The sequence below is a fragment of the Rana temporaria genome, chromosome 2 (assembly GCF_905171775.1).
Source record: "Rana temporaria chromosome 2, aRanTem1.1, whole genome shotgun sequence".
In the NCBI taxonomy this organism is placed as follows: Eukaryota; Metazoa; Chordata; class Amphibia; order Anura; family Ranidae; genus Rana; species Rana temporaria.
The window spans coordinates 135333864-135354787 of NC_053490.1; the positions used below are offsets into that span (position 1 = coordinate 135333864).

Here is a 20924-nt window from a genome sequence, read left to right on the forward strand (position 1 = left end):
AAGTACTTATATAGTGCTGTCGCAGCGCTTTACATATATATTGTACATTCACATCAGTCCCTGCCCTCAAGTAGGTTTCAATCAGTAAGACAAGAGCCAATTAGCCTACCAGCATGTCTTTGGAGTGTGAGAGGAGTGTACACGGTCCGCTGTACACGGTCCAGCGGACCGTTTCCAGCGGAGATCCCCTCGTGTGTACGGGGCCTTAGGGGCAGATCCACAAAGAAATTACGCCGGCGTAATTTCAAAATCCCCGCGTCGTATCTTTGTTTTGAATCCTCAAAACAAGATACAACGGCATCTGGGTTAGATCCGACAGGCGTACGTCTTCATACGCTGTCGGATCTTAGATTAAATTTTTCGGCGTCCGCTAGGTGGCGTTCCCGTCGTAATCCGCGTCGAGTATGCAAATTAGCTATTTCCGACGATCCACGAACGTACGACCGGCCGTCGCATTTTTTTACGTAGTTTCCGTTCGGCTTTTTACGGTGTATAGTTAAAGCTGCTATATGGTGGCGTACTCAATGTTAAGTATGGCCGTCGTTCCCGCGTATAACTTTGAAAATTTTACGTTGTTTGCGTAAGTCGTCCGTGAATGAGGCTGGACGACTTACCCAAACAACGTAAAATTTTCAAAATTATACGCGGGAACGACTAGTTACAGCGGCGTAGCGTATCTTACATACGCTGCGGCCGCCGCAGATGTATGTGGATCTGCCCCTTAGTCCGTAGAGTTCAATATTGAGTTGGCTCACCCTTTGTAGCTATAACAGCTTCAACTCTTCTGGGAAGGCTGTCTACAAGGCTTGGGAGTGTGGCTATGGGAATGTTTGACCATTCTTCCATTTGTGAGGTCAGGCACTGATGTGGACGAGAAGTCCTGGCTCGCAATCTCCACTCTAATTCATCCCAAAGGTGTTCTATTGGGTTGAGGTCAGGACTCTGTGCAGGCCAGTCAAGTTCCTCCACCCCAAACTTGCTAATCCATGTCTTTATGGACCTTGCTTTGTGCACTGTTGGAACAGGAAGGAGCCATCCCCAAAGTGTTCCCACAAAGTTGGGAGCATGAAATTGTCCAAAATGTCTTGGTATGCTGACGCTTTAAGGCCCCGTACACACGGTCGGACAAAACCGATGAGAATGGACCGAGGTTCAGTTTCATCGGTCCAAACCGACCGTGTGTATAGCCCATCGGTCTGTTTTCCTTCGGTCCAAAATTTTAAAACATGCTTCAAAACCGAACCGATGGACCGCTGCCCGATCGGTCCAAACCGATGGTTAGTACAGAAAGCATCGGTTCAAAACCCGCGCATGCTCAGCATCAAGTCGACGCATGCTTGGAAGCATTGAACTTCGTTTTATTCAGCACGTCGTGTGTTTAACGTCACTGCGTTCTGACCCGATCGGTTTTTGGAACGATGGTGTGTACACATATCAGACCATCAGGCCACTTCAGCGGTGAACCAACGAAAACGGTCCGTCGGACCATTCTCATCGGTTTGGTCCGACCGTGTGTACAAGGCCTTAAAGTTCCCTTCACTGGAACTGAGGGGCAAAGTCCAACCCCTGAAAAACAACCCCACACCATAATCCCCCCTCCACCAAATGATTTGGAGGGATGGCCCAATATATTTGAGAATATAATGTGGATGAGCGAGTTTGGGGTGGAGGAACTTGAATGGCCTGCACAGAGTCCTGACCTCAACCCGATAGAACACCTTTGGGATGAATTAGAGTGGAGACTAGCCAGACCTTCTCGTCTACATCAGTACCTGACTTCACAAATGCCCTTCTGAAAGAATGGTCAAACATTCCAATAGACACACTCCTAAACCGTGTGGACAGCCTTCCCAGAAGAGTTGAAGCCATTATAGCTGCAAACGGTGGGCCAACTCATTTATGAACCCTACGAACTAAGACTGGGATGTCATTAAAGTTCATGTGCGTGTAAGGGCAGGTGTCCCAATACTTTTGTCAATATAGTGTATATAGCAGCATTAAAAATACCACTACTATATTCGATGTTTGGAGCCTGCCCAATTGGCTAAAAGCCTGGTGTTTGGAAGAACGCCCAATCAAAGTCTGAACCTGTGTTTGGACTGAACCTTGAACTCATCCCTACTGGTAACTTTGCCTTCCCAGGGGCTAATGGCAAATGGCAAATGACTTTTATGATGTTAATGGATATACATGCAGTGCTTCATGCACTATGAATTTTTGTGTTTGGTGGGTTCCGTTTAAAAACAAGTCTGCATTATGTACAATGTATATAAAAACTTTAATATCACCTTTCTATGAAACAACATCCTGGCAGCCTGTCAGTCCTGATGTAAATGCATAACAGATGTTTCTAAGCTGTTAGAAACCAACGGAAAGCCTAGCCATAGAATGGACACAGGATGTACTCTAATTAACTATGTAACCTTGCTAATGTTCTTTATGCCTTAGCACCACCTGTATTATTTTTTCTTGTGAAGGTTACATAGACATAAAAGACAAAATGAAAATTAACCCTGTATAGAGATCAATGAAATATCATATATCAAATTAAAGAATGGGGACTCAAGACTCCAAACCAAATATCAAAGGCAAAAATCGAAGAAAAAACACCCTTGCTCCAAAGCAAGACTAATAAATACTTCATTTGTACAGAGAGCTTCAAGTATTTCTCCAAAAAATATTGAAAAACGAGAACAACAATTAGACCAACTTTAAATGTATAAAAAACTTTTATTTAGTTGACTATACCCTGAAAAACTGTTTGACCCCTAGGACGTTTAAAACAATAAAAACAAGCCATTAACCATGATACCCTACAGAATCAAAGTGTGGATACGGACTCCACAGATAGAAAAAGGGATCTATAGCCACACTCTAAACCATTGCCCAAATATACTGTACATCACTAAACCAGACCTATAGGTTAAATAAACGGAATATTTACTGTATATAATTTAAAATAATGTAATACATTAGGTAAAAGAAGAGCATATAAAAAGCAATAATTTGGATCTAGACCTCAGATTTGGCAGAGACAGCTATTTTTTATAAAATAAATAAAGGTTAACATGTTCACTTGTAAGTCTAATTTATACATTGTTGATGTAGCTTTCAGCATGGGCACTATGCTAAAGTTAGTGAGAATGGGAGAGTTACTATGCTCCCATTCATGATTTGTCTAAATCTGGCACTTCTGTCATCCCAGAAATGTCCACTGGGTCAGTCTGTGGTCAAGGGGTGCAGTACCACCCCTTGCCGGCAGTTGGCGCCAGAGGGTTCTGGCAGAGCAAGTTTTCCCCAGCAGCCAATTGGAGGAGTTTTCCCTCGCGGGGCATGCTGGGGGATAGTATATCTGAGACAGGGGTCATGTGTTGGTAAATCTTCGCGGGGTCCCCGTTCCAGGTGCGGTATCCACCTTCAGGGTACCCGCATCCATGGACCCCGCCAGCGCGGCCCACCTGGCCAAAGCAGAAGACTGCATCGAACCTCATCCTGAGGAGAAAAGGGACCCCAGTGTTTCACTGGGTTCCATGGCCTGTTGAGAGAATCCCAGTCTGGGATCGGGCGTCCGGACCACTGACAGGTATGCTTGCTGTCATCCGGGGGCCTATATAGGAAAAGTCAACTGGGAGGATTCGCTCTCTTTATTCACCTAAGTCCTTTATTGAAATTGGCCTGTGGCAGAGGCCCTAGGTCTGTGAGAGAGACCTGTTCCTCCCAGCTAGTTCAGAGTGACGCTTCGGCTGCCAGGCCTATTATAGGGGTCTGTCCGGGGGCACTTCACCCACTCCAAGTAGAGTGGCGACGAGTTACAAAAGTTGGTACTATACAAAGCAGTATTGACTGCTCCATTTGATATCCAGGCCTGATACCGCAATGTTCTCTTCTTTTTCCTTCATCAACCTTGACCTTCCCAATACATGTTGATGTTGGCAGTGTTTGGCCTGGACAATAAAGCAGTGAAAACCTTTTATTGGCTGTCTGGACCTTCGCTCACTACCGCTGTTCTCACAAATACACCCCTAGACACCGCCAGGGTAACTTAGAAGACCGATCCCAAAATCAACCAGCGGCTCCTTCGGGGGTGAGCGCTACATTGATAAAATGAAAACAAGGTTCATCATAAACCAGTGACACAACTATTGGGAATTTAATATCATAGATTTGACCTGAAAGATTTAAACACTTGGAGTGTAAGGTCAATCCTTAAGGGTATACTAAGCAGATGTGATGGTGGTGTGCTCAAAGTGCTAATCCATCCATATGAACTGTATCAGAGGCCCGTTCATTAGGGATGCAGGGGCATTGCCCCCCTATCCATGCCTCTGGCCCCCTGATCTACATGCAGGGAGCCGGACACATGTAGGGGAATTTTTTTAAGCACTAGATTAGAGCCAGAGGCTCTAATAGGCTTCAAAAAAGGGTGGGCTCGGGGAGCAGAGCACTGCGCCCTGAGTCCACCCAGTTGTGTGACAATAACGAATTAATATTTGCTGTTGTCACACTGATTCTCCTCCCAGCCAATCAGGAAGCGGGTTGTAAAACCTGTTTCCTGATTGGCCAAAAGGAGAAACGATCTTATTGGCCCGAGGAGGAGGGAGGAGACACATGGCTGGAGAAGCAGGGGAAGCCCGACCAACCAGCCGCCACGGTGACTCCAGGGATGGCTCACCCGCAGCGACTCAGCCACCCAGTATCCAGCACTCCCCAGCTCAGAAAGGGGAGATAGGAGGAGGGGAGATCGGACATATGCCCCCTAAGGTAAGGAGGCTGTTCGTCTCCCACCTGGGGGGATACGCCGTCGTATCTCTGAGTGCCGGCCGTCGTATCTATGCGCCTGATTCAGAGAATCAGTTACGCATAGATATCCCTAAGATCCGACTGGTGTAAGTGTCTTACACCGTCGTATCTTAGGCTGCATATTCACGCTGGCCGCTAGGTGGCGCTTCCGTATAGTTACGCAAGGAATATGCTAATTAGGTATTTACGCCGATTCAGAAACGTACGTCCGGCCGGCGATTTTTTTTTACATCGTTTGCGTTAGGTTTTTTCCAGCGTAAAGTTACCCCTGCTATATGAGGGGTATGTGCAGCGTATCCTATGTTAAGTATGAGCGTTGTTCCCGCGCCAAATTTTGAAAATTTTACGTCGTTTGCGTAAGTCGTTCGCGAATAGGGCTTTGCGTAAGTTATGTTCACGTCGAAACCAATGAGGCTTTGCGGCGTAATTTCGAGCATGCGCACTGGGATTCTTTCACGAACGGCGCATGCGCCGTTCACAAAAAACATAAAATACGCGGGGTCAAGTGTAATTTAAATATAACACGCCAACAACATCCCCATTTGAATTACGCGGTCTTACGCCGGACGAGATACGTTACGCCGCCGTAACTAAGGGCGCAAGTCCTTTCTGAATACAGAACTTGAGCCCAAAATTACGGCGGCGTAAGGCAAACTTGGCTTCTTTCGGTACGGGGAGGTGGAATAAAGTAAATAGGACAAATACACGGGACCAGAAACAAATTAGTCTAGTGCATGTCCACATCGAGACAAGGGGTCATTTTTTTCCTTATTATGGCCATTAAAAGCTGATGGGGGCTTTAACCTTTCCCTACTCTGCTCCAAAAAACGGTTTGTGTCTTGTGAAAATGTTGTCTGGGCAACAAAAACTGTAAATTTCTCCTACGAAACTCTAAATAACAGTAAACTCTACAGTGATTCTTATCCCTTCCTACTCTATCCAAACAAAAAAATTCAAATAAAAAAAATGGCTGGGTATAAGCTTTTAATTTAAATGGATTGCTTAATATGGGTTTACCTACTATGCAGTTGTTTGTAAATCCTTTTCTTGAGTACAAAAAATCTGTAGCCAGGATTACATAATATCAGCAGTTTACAGTTTGTGTTTAGTTTAGCTTTAATTATTCCATTGCTGAACACAGTTGACACTTTTCTTGGTAGAGCAGTGTGTTGCTAAGAAGCTGCTAGGGATATGTATGGAGAACTTTTTTAGTTTAAAGCTTCTGCTGCAGCTATTAATACCCGGACTAGGAGACCCTTCACCAGCCAGCATATGCACACACATACGCCCACACATGATGCATACACTGTCTCCATAGAAATATCCCACACATGCATAGATCAGGAATCTGCCTTCCTCTGTTTACTAATTACGGTAAAAATAATTTAAGAAAGTGGAAATAAAGTAAGTGGTATAAAGTAATACAAAAGAAACACTGAAGTAAAAGATAGGTAAAGATATCTAAACAATTAGGATGACTTTCTTCCTATACTATCTGAGCAGGCTCTGATTTTAACTGGGTATGTACTGTATGTGTAGAGTACATTTACTAACAGATACATTTGTGACACCAAATTCAGACAAAACCTAGGTCAGCAATGGATAATTTTATCAGATCTCCCTTGTGTTTTACTGTGCACAGAACTTTCATTAGGTATCATTAGGGATCATGCAGGGATGGCGATGATGAACTGCACTTCCTCCAGACCGCAATGGCCACCAGTCACATCACCCAAAGCCAAGCAAGAACTGAACTAGGTGTACAGTCATAAGTATAACCACTAGTGGTTAGAAGATGGGCTACCAACAACAATCATTACTCCTCCTCCATTTGTTTTATAGAATTGGAAAGGCCTTCTTTCTAACTTGCCATTTGCCAGAAAGTTTTGTGTGATACGCGAGTTCCCATGGCCTGCTCAAGCGCTCTGTACATACGTTATTCATTTATCTCCAATACAGATGATGTCAAAGCATAAAAACGATTGCTCCTCATGGTGTAAGTTTGATCAAATACAGAAAAATACAGATGGGCCTTATGTGCTAGGTCTACTTGAAGCTCATTATTTACTGTTACTGGTTAGTCTTCTGATGACTCTTGTTGTAAGAACAGGTAATCTGGAACTTTTCTATTCACAAAAATGTATGTTGGACAGAAAAACAAATAACAGTGACAGAATTGTAGGATTAGCACAGTAACCATCTTTGCAGTTCTTACTTTCATTTTACACTTCCAATAAATAAATAAGTAACAGCTTATCAGCTATCTTTACAACTTCACAAGTTATGTTTCTCACGTTAATAGCAAGTCATTTCAGAGAATGCATCAATTTTAAAAAAGGTACAATAATTGTGTTCCAAGCTCCTATGAATTCTTAAGCTGACCATACATTATGCATATTGTGGCCAGTTCCTGATAAACTGGAGAAATTCACTCTTTGAGTGACCTTTTCAGTCCCTGCCTGCCTGACATTCAATTGAAAAAAATTGAAGGAGCTGGATGGAAAATTGTAAGTTGATCAGCAGCTGCATTCAACCAGATGAAGCTCCTCTTCACATGCCCTAACAGCCACTGGTTCTGGCTATCAGAATACAATAACTGCAGCGGGAGAGTTGTCCATCCATGTTGTATAGCATGGATGGAGGAATCAACTTCCAAGCTAAGTATGTATTGAGTGTACATACTGTATATGTAATTTTGTTCTACGTTATAACACATACCTCCAATCAACATGATACAGATGGAGAAGATCTTCTCAGTGTCTGTATTAGCAGAAACATTCCCAAATCCAACACTGGTTAGACTGCTGAGTGCGAAGTACAAGGATGTGATGTATGAACTCCTGGGAGATGGTCCTCCTAGTAACACAAGAGCAGTCTCATTTAAAGTGTCTTCACTGTCATTGTTTGGAAGCGACAAGTGCCTGCTGATATTTCTTTTCCCCATGTAGTAAGGGGTTTCCAAACGCCGGGCCAGCTCTTGAAGCCAACCTGCAAAATAAAGCACTGCATCAATGGGATTGTGGCATTTCTCATCTTACAACTGTTATAATCTCCTCCACATTTAACATATTTGTTCTTACGTTTAAGAGTAGGGATGGGCCGATGTTCGAGTCAAACAAAATTTTGACTCGAACATCGGGTGTTCGGCTGTTCACCAAATACCGAACATTTTGGGGCATTCCCGGGAAAATTAGACCGCCATGGAATGCCCCATAATGCACTGCAAGACAGAATCAAGAAACAAAACAGTCCATACCAGGTCCTTCGGGTCTGGTATTGATATAATGGAAACTCCAAACCAAAATGTAAAAAAAGAACAACCTGGGTGCCCCTCTAAAATCCATACCAGGCCCTTTGGGTCTGGTATGGATTTTAAGGGGAACTCCATGCCAAAATGAAAAAAAAAATTGGCGTGGGGTCCCCCCCAAATACCATACCAGACCCTTATCTGAGCATGCAGCCTGAAGGACAGGATAGGGGGACAAGCGAGCACCCCCCTGAACCATACCAGGCCACATGCCATCAACATGGGTCCCTCCCAAAGTACCTTGCCCAGTGGTTGTGGGGGTCTGCGGGCAGGGGGCTTATCAGAGCCTACCAGATCCCAGCCCCCCTATTTTTTTGACCATGGCTTTATTAAAAAAGGAAACAGAGTGACCCCTCCCCTTCTGACGTGTCATGTCCCGTATCTATGGAGGCGGGGTATTTTCTTTTTTTTCTATTTTTCAGGTCCATCAGGTAGTGTGATTGAAGATGGATGGACATCGTGGGACACTTTTTTTTCTTCCTTTTAATAAAGGAATTGTTAAAAACCTGTCTTTTGTGGTTTTTACTTTTTGACACTTTTTTGTTGGTGAATGGGTAGGAGTACAATGTACCCGATACCCATTCACATGCGGGGCCTGGGATCTGAGGGCCCCCTTGTTAAAGGGGACTTGCAGATTCTGATAAGCACGCAGACCCCCAAAACCACCGGGCAAGGGTTGACGGGAGAAAGCACCCTCCCCATGTTGAGGGCATGTGGCCTCGTATGGTTCAGGAGGGGGGGCTCGCTCTTCCTCCCCACATCCCCCCATCCTGTCCTCCATTCTGGATGCTCGGATAAGGGTCTGGTATGGATTTTGGAGGGTGGCATGCCACTTTTTTTTTGTGCATGGATTTCCCCTTAATATCTATACCAGACCCGAAGGTTTTTCCTTGATTTTTATCTATATTGCTGGAGTCGGCAATACATTACAGTCGGTAGCAATTTTAAATTACATTTTTTCCTTTAGAAATTTAATTTTGCTGCAGTGGAGTAATACACATCAGACAGATGTGCCACTTCACAGGCATACTAAGGGGAACCCCCAGGCATGATATTTAAAGGAATATTTCATTTTTACTGTTTCACTTTAAGCATTATTAAAATCACTGCTTCTAATAAAACAGTTGTTTTTAAAACCTTTTTTTTGCATTGATATATGTCCCCTGGGGCAGTGTTTGGCCCATCCCTACTTAAGAGAAAGTAGTACCTCCTACAAAACAAATGATGAAGTCACAGGGGAAACAAAAGAGTGCCCAAAAACCACCAATGAGTTTCTTATAGGTGATTAAAGACAACCCCTGCATATAATCAATATTTATTTGGATATCAAATAGGTTAATAGGTGCTGTTATGCAATAAAACTTCAAAACAACTTCTACTTTCCCCATGAGGAAATTAGATTCAGTTATCGGGAATCAAAATAAATCAGATTCTCAATTGTTCAAATACATGCCCCTCTGGTTAAAACAATATCTACCCATTGAATTTAAATATCCCCTCTAAATTGAAATCTATTGTAATGTTCACCCACCTGTAAAAATGTCAAAAATTCTATAAACATTGGACTGAAAACAGAAGGAAAAGAAAAGAAGAAAGGGGTCACATGAGATTCTAAACTGCAAACTAATCCAAGTACAACTAATCTTTTAAAGGTCTTTGGAAAGTAGGTCATGGTCCCATTTACCAATTTAAGCGCTGTTTATGAGCTGTGTAAGTAGTCATGTGGGGAATAAAATATAAAAATGAACTGCATGTACTGGGGAAAAGAAATGCAAACCTTTTAAAAAGAGGCAAGCTGGTTTAGTGAATTGCAAGTACCGTAACTGTTCTGAGTTTGGACTATTGGACGTTCTGAGTTTTGGGTCATTCACACTTGTCCATTTTCCTGCTTTAAAATGCATACATTTAACTGCATGAAAATGTATTTCAGGTAGAAATTCTATTAAGCTAAATACATATAAGTGTGAAGGACCCTATCCTATGTATTGTTAGAATCTGATAAACAGTAGTAAAGTTATGGGTGGATCAGTTAGAGGAAGAAGTGTTTATGAGAATTGACAGTTATCCCAGATCTTAAAGTTGTGTTGCATTCAAGGACTCAAATGTTTTGGGCATAGGAAAGAAGGAAGATATGGGACAGAGGAAATTGGCAGCGGACTGCAATATGGGATATTTAGAAATACACATAGCGGAGGTCTCAGCTGCATTATAGAAAAAGTCAGCTGTGTGATTTGTGCTAATGCACATTTCTACAAATTGGGAACTCCCTTTGTTTTTTGAAATATGGAGTAGCGCAAACAATTCTCTCATGGTTTCCAAATAAAAGCTACTATTGTGTTTGTTCTGTTTTTGTTTGGCAGGGGGCAGGCCTCCTTAAATACCCAGGGTCAGTCCAGTTAGGAAGAAATTGTTCAGGTGGAAGAGCTGGAGATGGAGTGCTAGGCTGTTGTGGCCTCTGAGGGAGCTCCCCAATCTGGAGGGGGGGGGGTGACCTTGGGCCTGGGCTCGGGTGCGGACAGGACCCTCGTACAAACTACAGGGGTGCCCTGGACAGGAGGCACAGGAAGAGCAAGAGTACAGCAGGAGAGAGCACTGCCTGGCAAGTCTCCAGAAGGAGGAACAACTGGTTGCAGCCAGGAGGGCTGGTGAGTGACATGCACAGGCCTGAGAGCACTGGGGAGGCACACCTGAGAGGACTGAGAATATGCAGTCTGGGATGGGTGCAGAGCCAGCGGTGTGGATTGTGGTGTCATGGGCAGTGGAGAGGGGCAACTGCAACCAGGAGGGCTGGCAGGGCCTGAATATGTGTTACTGGGCTCAATAGCCACATGTAGGACAGCTAGCACCAGAGACTTTCTATTTTGCTAGACTATAGAGGCCCGCGGTCCCTGCCTGCAAAAGACAATTGCTAAGGCCTGGCTGAGTCAGTGTCAGGCCTAACCACTTAGTGCTAGCTGGCCTTGGAGATTAGAAGCAATGTGCAGGATGAGAAAGGGGTGAAGATTAAAGAGGAAGGGATGTGCAGGAGGAGAAATGGAGTGTATATACTGAACTGTATAGAGTTGCCTCAAGCAAGTCCTACCAATTCCATTGGGCATCCCATACTTCCTTTATCCCATTCAAGTTCAATCCCCTCAATAAAACAAAAACAAAGTGCATGGGCTGTTCTATGTCTCTGAATGTCTGAGAGGTGAATGCTGGGCTGGGCAGGGTGACAGGTGGGCGACAATACTTAGAAGCCCTTACGGGGGTACTGCTACTTTCCCTATTACCAGCCAATATATTATACCGTTTTCGGAATCTATAAATGTCTTAAATATGTCTACGTTTTTTATGTAAGTTTACATTTTAAACATCTATCACAACCAGATGGAAACTGCATTATTTAATATACAGTGCAAGCTCACCAATCTCTGGCACTTCCGACTGGTTGCTTGCAATTTCTTGCTGACCAATGAAATACCAGATGCAAGCCACCCAGTGTGCTAGAAGAGCAAAGACAACCATGAGGAGGCTAAGAACAACTGCACTGTACTGGGAATATCGATCCAATCGTGGGAGAAGGCGTAGAAGTCGAAGTAGGCGAACAGTCTTCAAGAGGTGAGCCCCAAAATACTTTCATTAGGTGGAAAGAAAGAGACAAGAGTACAACTGATATTATTACAGAACAGATGACATGTTGCAAGCAAATTGAGGCAGAAAACGTAAGTATGAAAGATCTCGAAACATCCCAGGATTCTATAACATTTAGAGTCACTACTGAATGATAAAGAATGAATGATGTGGCATATTCATCAAAGCGCATCTAAATCCCAATACACACATATAAATATATTGCAGCTTACCAATTCTTACATATGGCGACTCCTTTGTTTTCTTTTTTCACCCCTTTATTTTTCCCCTGGTAATCTTGTGAATAACACTGGGGGGAGGGGGGGTGAGGGGATGTTGTTATAGGGGGCCTACACCTTTACGACATCCATGGTTGCCCCCGGGCTGGACTTTTGGCATCTTTTTGCATGTCTGCCTTTGTTCCTACATTACCTGGGGGCTGATTAGTAGTTTACACAAGATAGAGAACATTCTATGTGCTTTCTTTACAGCTCACAGGAAGGGGCAAAGACACAGAATTTCTAGAGAGATCAACAAAAATGTTCTTTACTTGCTGATAACGTTCTTAGCCTGAAAAAGAAACCTAATGCAGATTCCACATCTAAGAATGTAAAGTTTGGCAGAACTTTGCATCTGTCACAAACCCCCAAAAAATTAGCATGAATCAGAAAAGATTTTGCAGAGCTTGAGGTTGCAGCCAGTAGTGGGAAAAATTTGTAAAAAAAATAGTGCCCACTTGGATCAGGGATACATGCAACTAATCTATTGTGCCCTTACTGTTGGTGTAATGTAATAACTGTAGCTATTTCAGTTACAAAAATAAAATTTGCTTTTGTTTTAGAGAATGGAAAAATGAAGTCAGGGCCTGTAATAGCACCGCATTGCACTGGTCATCTCCAAAATTATACTGTCACTGTGTGACCAGTCTAATGGCATAAAAACTTTATTGGCAGCAGTGCAGTGTTATAGTCACCATTATAGAGCCACTCCACCACAGAGTAAGCCTACAGTCAGTGTTAGAGAATGCAAAGCCTTTAGGAGTGTTTTCTTTAAGGCCAAAGTCTCACACAAAACACAAATGTTATATACTTTGAAGAAAAGGTCACTCACTATGTTGACTTTAAAGCTATAGAGCAGATCCACAGGAAGAGCAGCTAGAAGATCCAGCAGGAACCATGTCCTGGTGTAATGGATAAAGATAAGACGTGAGGAGAATACCACTTGCCCAGACTGGCTGACAAATGTGGTGCGGAAATTCAGAATGATATCTGTTTATCAATAGAAGACCATACAAAAATGTAGCATTAATCTCAAACTACGTGAAATATTCAACAATACCTACAGCCTAATTCAAGTGTATCTAAGGAAAATATGGCAAATCCCTTTTTCATTTGCACCTTGAAATTCATTATTTCTAGCCTACACCCAGTGATCTGAATGATCTTGAAGTGTGAACTCACTTTGTGAAGATTCCCACATATTCACTTCCTTAGATTCTGTGACATGTATTCACTGTGTCCTGTAAGATTTACCTACAACTTTGTAATGCAAGGGCCTGCCTGACTACATACACATTGAAAGTGTTTGACCTCATATTATATGGTTTTGGTAAATCTAAAGGAAAATTGAATAAGAAAATGATGTAATGTATGGCCAGCCTTAGTAGGCACTGCTGTGTCACACCTTTCACAGAGCCTGCCTTCTGAACTATAGAAGTGCTGCGAGAAAGCTACACTTGGAGGGTGTAAAAAACCTGGGATGAATTGATTTTTTTAAAAGGATAGTTCACCTTTACAAAAAACCTGCCTATGCAGGTAAGGGATGTTTGTAGATGAAAAGATACTGAGAAGTTCTGACTAAAGATAAAAAATACCCTTGCTATAAGTGTAGGCTATTTACATACCTTATGAAGCCTGACTGGAATACTCCCAGGACATTTCTAAGTACTCCCAGGACGTTGCCAAGTGAGGCCTAGTCATCACTGCTCACCTCCACTATCACAGGAGTGACCTCTTTCTCTGATTCAAACACCCTCACATACTCTCTCTTCCCTGATGCAGTAGCTCTGAGTCCAGGTTTTGAGAGCTCACTCTTGTGATGGTAGAGGTGAGCACTGTGATGACATGGCCTCACTTAGCAACATCCAGGGAGTATTCCAGTCAGGCTTCATAAGGCATGTAAGTGGCCTACACCCATAGCAAGGGCTTTATTCAACTGTAGTCAAAGCTGCACAGTTTATTTTTATTTACAGATGTCCAGCTATGGCCGGTGGTAATTTGGGGGGGGGGTGGCAAACAGTGCCACCACCATTCCCCCCCGGTCGGTCAGGTCTGGAGCACTTACCCATCTATTGGCGGGCAACACTTCTCCCATTCTTCACTGGCAGCTTCCCCTTCCCCAGCTCTCTTTGGGCAACTGCTTCCCCTGCTCTCCACGGGCATAATGGCGGAGGCTGCGGCTTCCACTTCCCCTGCTCTCCACGGGCATCGCAGTGGCGGCAACTCCCACTTCCCCATCTCTCCGCGGTGGCGGTTTCCCCTTCCCTTTCCCCTGCTCTGGATTTAGTTTCCTCCCTCCTCCTCGGTGGCCAATTGGAATGCTTCTCTTTCCGGCCAATAGGGAAACAAGTCTCATACCCGGTTCCTGATTGTCCAGGAGGAGGATCAGTGTTTCAATAGAAAATATTCATTCACTATTGTAACAAACCTGGGCTGGCTTGTAGCGCAATGCTCTGCACCCCGAGACCACCTTTTTTGAAGCCTATTAAACACCCCCCTCGTTGGAATTTATGTATCCGGCAACCTGAAAGGGGTCGGATGCATGGTTAGACAGGGTGGCCGTGGATAGGGGAGGCGGAGCCCCTAATGGATGGGCTACCCCTGCAGATGCTCTTTATCTGCATAGGCAGTTTTGTGGTAATGGTGAATTATCCCTTTAATGCCTAATCTTCACAATTTCAGGGCATGCCATTACCTGCAGTAGACCTGGGAGAGCTTTGACCTGTTACATGTTACTGCAATGGAACTTTTCACTTGCTCTCCCCATTCTATTTATAAACCCCTACAGACTTTATAAGGAAAAAAAAATGGACCCCAGGGTCCATAATGCAGAAGCTGTCTATTTGAAAACATGGAAGAGGTTAGGATGTTAAGCCTAAATTATTTTGAAGTCCTATTAACCTTTAAAGAGTATTGCACACTCATGCGTTCTCACTCTGACATATGCAGAGACACATGACTGTGATTGACAGCCTGGACTAATCTTCTTTTTGCCCTGCAATAAGAAAGAATGCAGCACCACACTTTGCTCTGTTTTGAACTTAAACTTTTCTTATGCTTACAGTCTAAAAAAAAAACAAAAAAAAAACCGTAAAGATAAAGAATAATGATAAGCAAATAAATTGGACTGCATTTAAAAAAAAAGGGAAAAGTTCTGAAAATAATAGATCACACTTATTTTAGGATGGCATAAAATGATTGCCAACATTTTCAGGACCAAATACAGCAGGAGGTCTGTATAAAATGGTAATTTTATCTGTCATCTGTATTGTTTTCCATCATGGCTTAAATGCAGTCAGCTGTGTGGAGGAAGTGTCCAGAATAGCTTTAAAGGAAACATGTTCTGAGCGCAATATGGAGGTCAGCATTGCTGACCTCTATCCTGGCTGTCTCTGGTTTTAATAGGTAGCCACTGACTCAGAAAAGCATACGGCAGATTAAGTAAGAATACCTAATATTCTTGCTTTTTCCTAATAAGTGCCTCAAAACAATAGCATTATAGCTTCACAGCCAGGAATCTAGAATTTTAAGATGAAGTTAAAATGGCAGTTTCCATATTACCTAAAAACAGGTTTACTTTCCAAATGTAGTGGAAACAATTTGTTATGTATTTTTTTTTTTATAGAAAGTATGAACTCCATATATAGGCCTCCAAGTATGTCTATCAATGATCTTATGTGTGCTAGCTAAAGCCTTGGTTACAGACCTCAAGAATCTCGCTTTCAGTTTAACCAACCATCTAATTTCTGATAAACCCACATTGTTTGAAATCTATTTGTGACTTTATTCCCTCCAAACATCATGCCTACCTAGTATGAAGAGGATTTCCACAGCAAGATCACATGCGCTGGGTGGGCTGCGTGGACTCTGAGTACCTTCTTCTTTCGCACTACTGAAGCAGACACTGTATGGCACGGTCACTGCTACATAGAAGGTGGCGAGAAGGATCAAACAGTCCCAGCAGGCCTTGAAGGGCCCATAGTGCAAAAGTATGAAAGGAGATTTACGCATAGATACAACTTTATATTCTGGAACCCGAGGCTTCTCACCAAAGACACCCTGCGAGGAAGCAAAATTAGTTAAAGCAAAATTAAGCCTAAAATACAAGTTTCATCAACGTAAAAAGCTATCAATAAATTCATTAAGACCACACCTTTTAGTTCTAATATGGTTCTTAAACAGATATACATTTAAATTGTTTTTCTATGCGCATGTAAACCCAAAATCTACGTATTTCCCTATGTTTGGCATCATGCCTCACTGTATACAGTTTTCCTAAGCAAATAATTTTTGTGAAACTGTTGGTTGCCTGGAGATCTTGCCAGAAACAGCACTTCCTGTTGGCCATTGGGCAACCTATCAAGCCTCGTACACACGATCAGTCCATCCAATGAGAACGGTCTGAAGGACCGTTGTCATCGGTTAACCGATGAAGCTGACTGATGGTCAGTCACGCCCACACATCATCGGTTAAATAACCGATCGTGTCAGAACGCGGTGACGTAAAACACGACGTGCTGAAAAAATTAGGTTCAATGCTTCCAAGCATGCGTCAACTTGATTCTGAGCATGCGTGGATTTTTAACCGATGGTCGTGCCTACTAACGATCGGTTTTGACCTATCGGTTAGGAATCCGATGAAAGCGGTCCATCAGACCGTTGTCCTCTAGTTAACCGATCGTGTGTACGAGACCTAAGAGGTCTCTCCAAAAGGTAGCCCAATGAGCAATTGAAGAAGTGCGCATGGCAGGCTGACACAATGCACTGTATGACAGTGGGTTAGTGGTGCTCAACCTGCAACAGAAATGGCTGCTATTGACAGGATCTCCAAGTAGGAATTTTTGCAAGAGATTTACCAAAAATGATTGAATTAACAAAGCTATATACAGTGAGGCATGATGCCAAAAATAGGGAGGAAACTCATTTTGGGTTTACATACACTTTAAGAACCAGTTGTGGGAGGAATTACATTTTCCTAAATGTTCTCTACCATTGAAAATCTTAAATGAAAATGTTCTGCTTTCTTGACATATGATAATCAATGTGAAATAACAGCAAAATAATTATTTGATTATTTAACACATCATATTGGCATTGGACTCCTTACTTTATCTTTAGCTCTTACTTTAGCACTTTATTGTAGTACACATTCACGTTGTATCCTCACTTTGTACCTACCTTACCAAGTTTTGCTTTGGCTCTATTTTGTCTCTGTAGATGACCTGAGAGATGGTAAAGCACAGCACGACTTCGCCTACGATTGGCATTGAAACCTTTCCCTGTTAAACGAGTCTGCTGCTCTCCCCTTCCTGCCAAAATAAGAAATTGCATTCCATCAGTACTCAATGTAATACTCCCACTGTCAACAGAATCGCAGAAGAAGAAATGTACAATACAGAATGCTCAGCATATGGAAATTTTCTTCTAGTACCTGTCTCTTTCCAGCTCTCTGGCATTCTGGTCTTGGCATCTGTGATGTCCTTAAATGAAACAAGAAATAGAACCACCTCCCCTTTTTCATTTTTGATGGGTACAACATCCAGCAAGCACCAGAACTGCGAACCTGAAGATTAAAATACAAAAGGGGTAACTGCATCTATTTCACTGAAGCATTCCCTGACAATTCTTAACCTCCCTGGCGGTATGATTCTTTCTGAAAAAACATGCTGAAAGCGGTACAATTATTTGCAAGAAAATTTGGCGTTTTATACTGTAGGCCTGTGATTTTTTAGGAATAACTCACTTAAATCTGACCAAACAAGAGTCTAATAGGCATCCCGGGTATGACATTTTTTTAAAAACAAAATTTTAAATTATAATATAATAAATAATTATAAATAATTATAGCAAGTAATAATATAATTATTCAATAATGTAATCAACTCAAAATCACTGAAATTTGCTCAGTTGCAGAATTGTTGCTGTCATTATTTTTTTTTTTTATGACGAATTTCCCCGCAAATCGCTATCGCACAATTCTGCAAGTGATTATAATTTATTATCGCTGTTTTCTAGCTGATCTAAAACCATTTTTGACATAAAAAGACACTTTTGGTTGCTATGGACAATCTACAGTTTTCAGGCAGAAAGAAAGGTTTTTATTATATAAAATGACATGTAGGACACTGGGCAGACCACTAGGGACAAGGGGGGGGGGTGTTTTTTTTACATACAGTACTGTAATCTATAAGATTACAGTATACTGTATGTATAGTGTTTGTTTACTTTTTTGAATTTGGCGCCGATCTCCGCTCCCGTGCGTCGTAACGTCGCAGGGAACGGAGATCGGCGGCACAGGAGGACGCTGTGTGAATCGAGCGAGGTCCCGGGACCTCGCTCACACAGCGCGGTGACATCGCTGGATCCAGGAGAAGGTAAGCCAGCGCACGCTGCAGGCTCCGCATATCTACCCTGCGCGTGACTCGGGATTACCGATTTTGGTAGAAAAAATCAACCCCGAGTCACGCTCGGGGATACCGCCAGGAGGGTTAAAGAGTGGCAATTGTTTTATTCTTTCGTACTATCAGGCACACCTAGTTCACCAGGCTTTTTTTTTAATCAATCAACATGGTTTCTGGGTGGGTTTCATGAAGGCCTTTCTCCCACACAACTGTAAGTCCAGCGTTAAAGCTCAATAGTGTATTAAGTGTGTTTTGTTCTTCTGTGTGCATAGGATCTTTCCCTACATTTGCTTTTTCATCTCACTAATAATTTGTAATAATTCTTGTTAAAGGGGTTAGTTCACTCATGCAGGTAAGGAGTGTTTGTAAATAAAAACAAACTGCAGATGAAGAATGCCCTTGCATAGTGTAGGCCATTTACATACCTCATGAAGCCTGACTGTAATACTCCCAGGACATTTATAGGAAGTTGAGGCCTAATCCCTACTGCTTCTCTCCACCATCACAGGAGCAAGCTTTTTCTCTGATGCAAACCCCCTCACATGCTCTTTTTCTCCCCTGATGCTGTAGCTCTGAGCTTAACGTTTGAAAACTCACTCCTGGGTGGCAGAGATAAGCAGTAATGACTAGGCCTCATTTAGGAACATCCTGGGGGTATTCTAGTCAGGCATCATGGAGGTATGTCTATGGCTTATACCTATAACAAGGTCATTATTGATCTTTGTCAGAGCTGCACGGTTTGTTTTCACATATAGATGCCCCTTATTTGCATAGACAGTTTTTTTTGGTAAAGGTAAATTAACCCTTTAATATGACTAGTCAGGTCTGGGCTTATGAAGGAATCTGAATATCAAAACTTTAACTGTGCAGGCTTACTTTGAAAATATGTATATTTGTCTCTTGTTTAGCATTCTCTACTGCACAGTGAAGTATGGCAGGCAGGGAGAAGCCCACTGAAGTACACTGAAGGTGTTGGGGGCGGCAGAAGACAGAGCTGCCACATCTCCAGACAAATAGTGACAAACAAAAAAGGTGTCTCCCAGGTGGTGGGCACTTTATTCTAGAGCAGGACATAGCATTGCAAACGGATGTCTGAAGGCAGGGAAACACCTGATTTAGGGCTCTTTCACACGGAGCGGACCGTTTCTGGGTCCGCTCCGTGTGTCTCCGTCGGCTCAGTGGGGATCCCCGCTGAGCTGTCGGCGGATAGGGCGGTCCCCGCACACAGTGCAGAGACCGCCCTGTCTCAGCTCCGCTCTGCCCTATGGGGAACCGGATGCAGACGGACCGTCTGTCCGTCTGCATCAGTTCCGTTCTGCCGGACGGAAGAAAAATAGGGTTTTCTTCCGTCCGAAAACCAGATCCCGATGGACGCGGACGTTAGCGGATGCTCCATCCGCTAACGGACGCGATCCCATAGGGATGTATTACAAGTCCGTTAACGGACTTGTAATAACGGACAGGCGGAGCGGACGTCTGAAAGGGGCCTTAAAGGAAATTTTTTTTTTTGCTGAAATTACTGTTTACAGGGTATAGAGACATAATAGTTAACTGATTCCTTTTAAAAATGATTAAAAATAGATAACAATCAATCATATAATGTACCTGCAGTTTCTAGTTTAGTTTTTGCATGTTGTTTCCTGCCTCTGTGATGTACAGAGCCAATACAGGGCAGTGATAGTTTGGAAAACGAAACTGATTGGTGCTGAGGGGTTTTAGACACACAGTAATCACACTTCCTTGATTAGTGACCACAGAGAGAAAGCTCCCAGTACTGTGGTCATCAGGAAACAGACAACCAGGAGGTGTGGAGATCAGAAAAGAATTACAGCAACTTGAGAGCAAAAACGAACAATGAGGACATGAAAACAGCACTGCATTAAAGTGAAGGAAGCTATTAAGATAAAAAAAAATCCTTTACAAACCCTTTAAAGGCTATCTAAAGGAGGTGGTCCACAAACAGCGAATCCACAAACAATGGAATGGGAAAATGTAGGCAGGCTCTCACAGTCTTTTCTCTTAGGTTATCATTAACAGTTTGTCATTTCAACATATCTGTCATACACATACAGTATATCTGTCACACTGTGACGTGCAGATGAAGATACAACTGCGTTTGGAGCTTTTCCTTAGACTTGAGCTTCTCAGACCTGCTTTAGCTGGGGTGTCAGAGGTCTCCTGAAGACCAACAATTGCTGGAAACTGTAAAGCTGGTCAGGCACTAACAGAATTTGTCAAAAATATTCATTTTTGGAACCTTCATTCAATTTTCTAATGCTTAATGGGGTCAAATCGATGTTTGTTTTTGACCTTAGTGACAAGAATATTTGAAGGAACAGAATGGATAATTTTTCTAGAATGAACGGATTTCCAGCACTGTATGTGGTTTTCACTCAGGAGATCCTATTCATACCAAAATTGGATGTTAAAAGCAAATAAAATTTGTAAGTACTTAAGAACGACCTACGTCAAGTTGCTTTTGGCATTATTGAATGTATTGACAAGATTTTTCATATGAATTTTTGT

At 42.7% G+C, this 20924-nt stretch overlaps 1 protein-coding gene across 1 annotated transcript in view; it reads right to left on the minus strand.

Annotated features, from left to right (window-relative positions):
* The window catches only part of KCNH3 (potassium voltage-gated channel subfamily H member 3), a 171746-nt gene that overhangs the window by 70645 nt on the left and 80177 nt on the right, over window positions 1-20924 (minus strand). Inside the window, exons 4-9 of the mRNA XM_040341150.1 lie at window positions 17429-17560; window positions 17176-17306; window positions 15807-16056; window positions 12830-12987; window positions 11515-11722; window positions 7519-7788 (exon numbers count right to left, since the gene is read on the minus strand). Coding sequence (XP_040197084.1) covers window positions 7519-7788; window positions 11515-11722; window positions 12830-12987; window positions 15807-16056; window positions 17176-17306; window positions 17429-17560 — 1149 coding nt within the window. The remainder of the gene's footprint in view (window positions 1-7518; window positions 7789-11514; window positions 11723-12829; window positions 12988-15806; window positions 16057-17175; window positions 17307-17428; window positions 17561-20924) is intronic.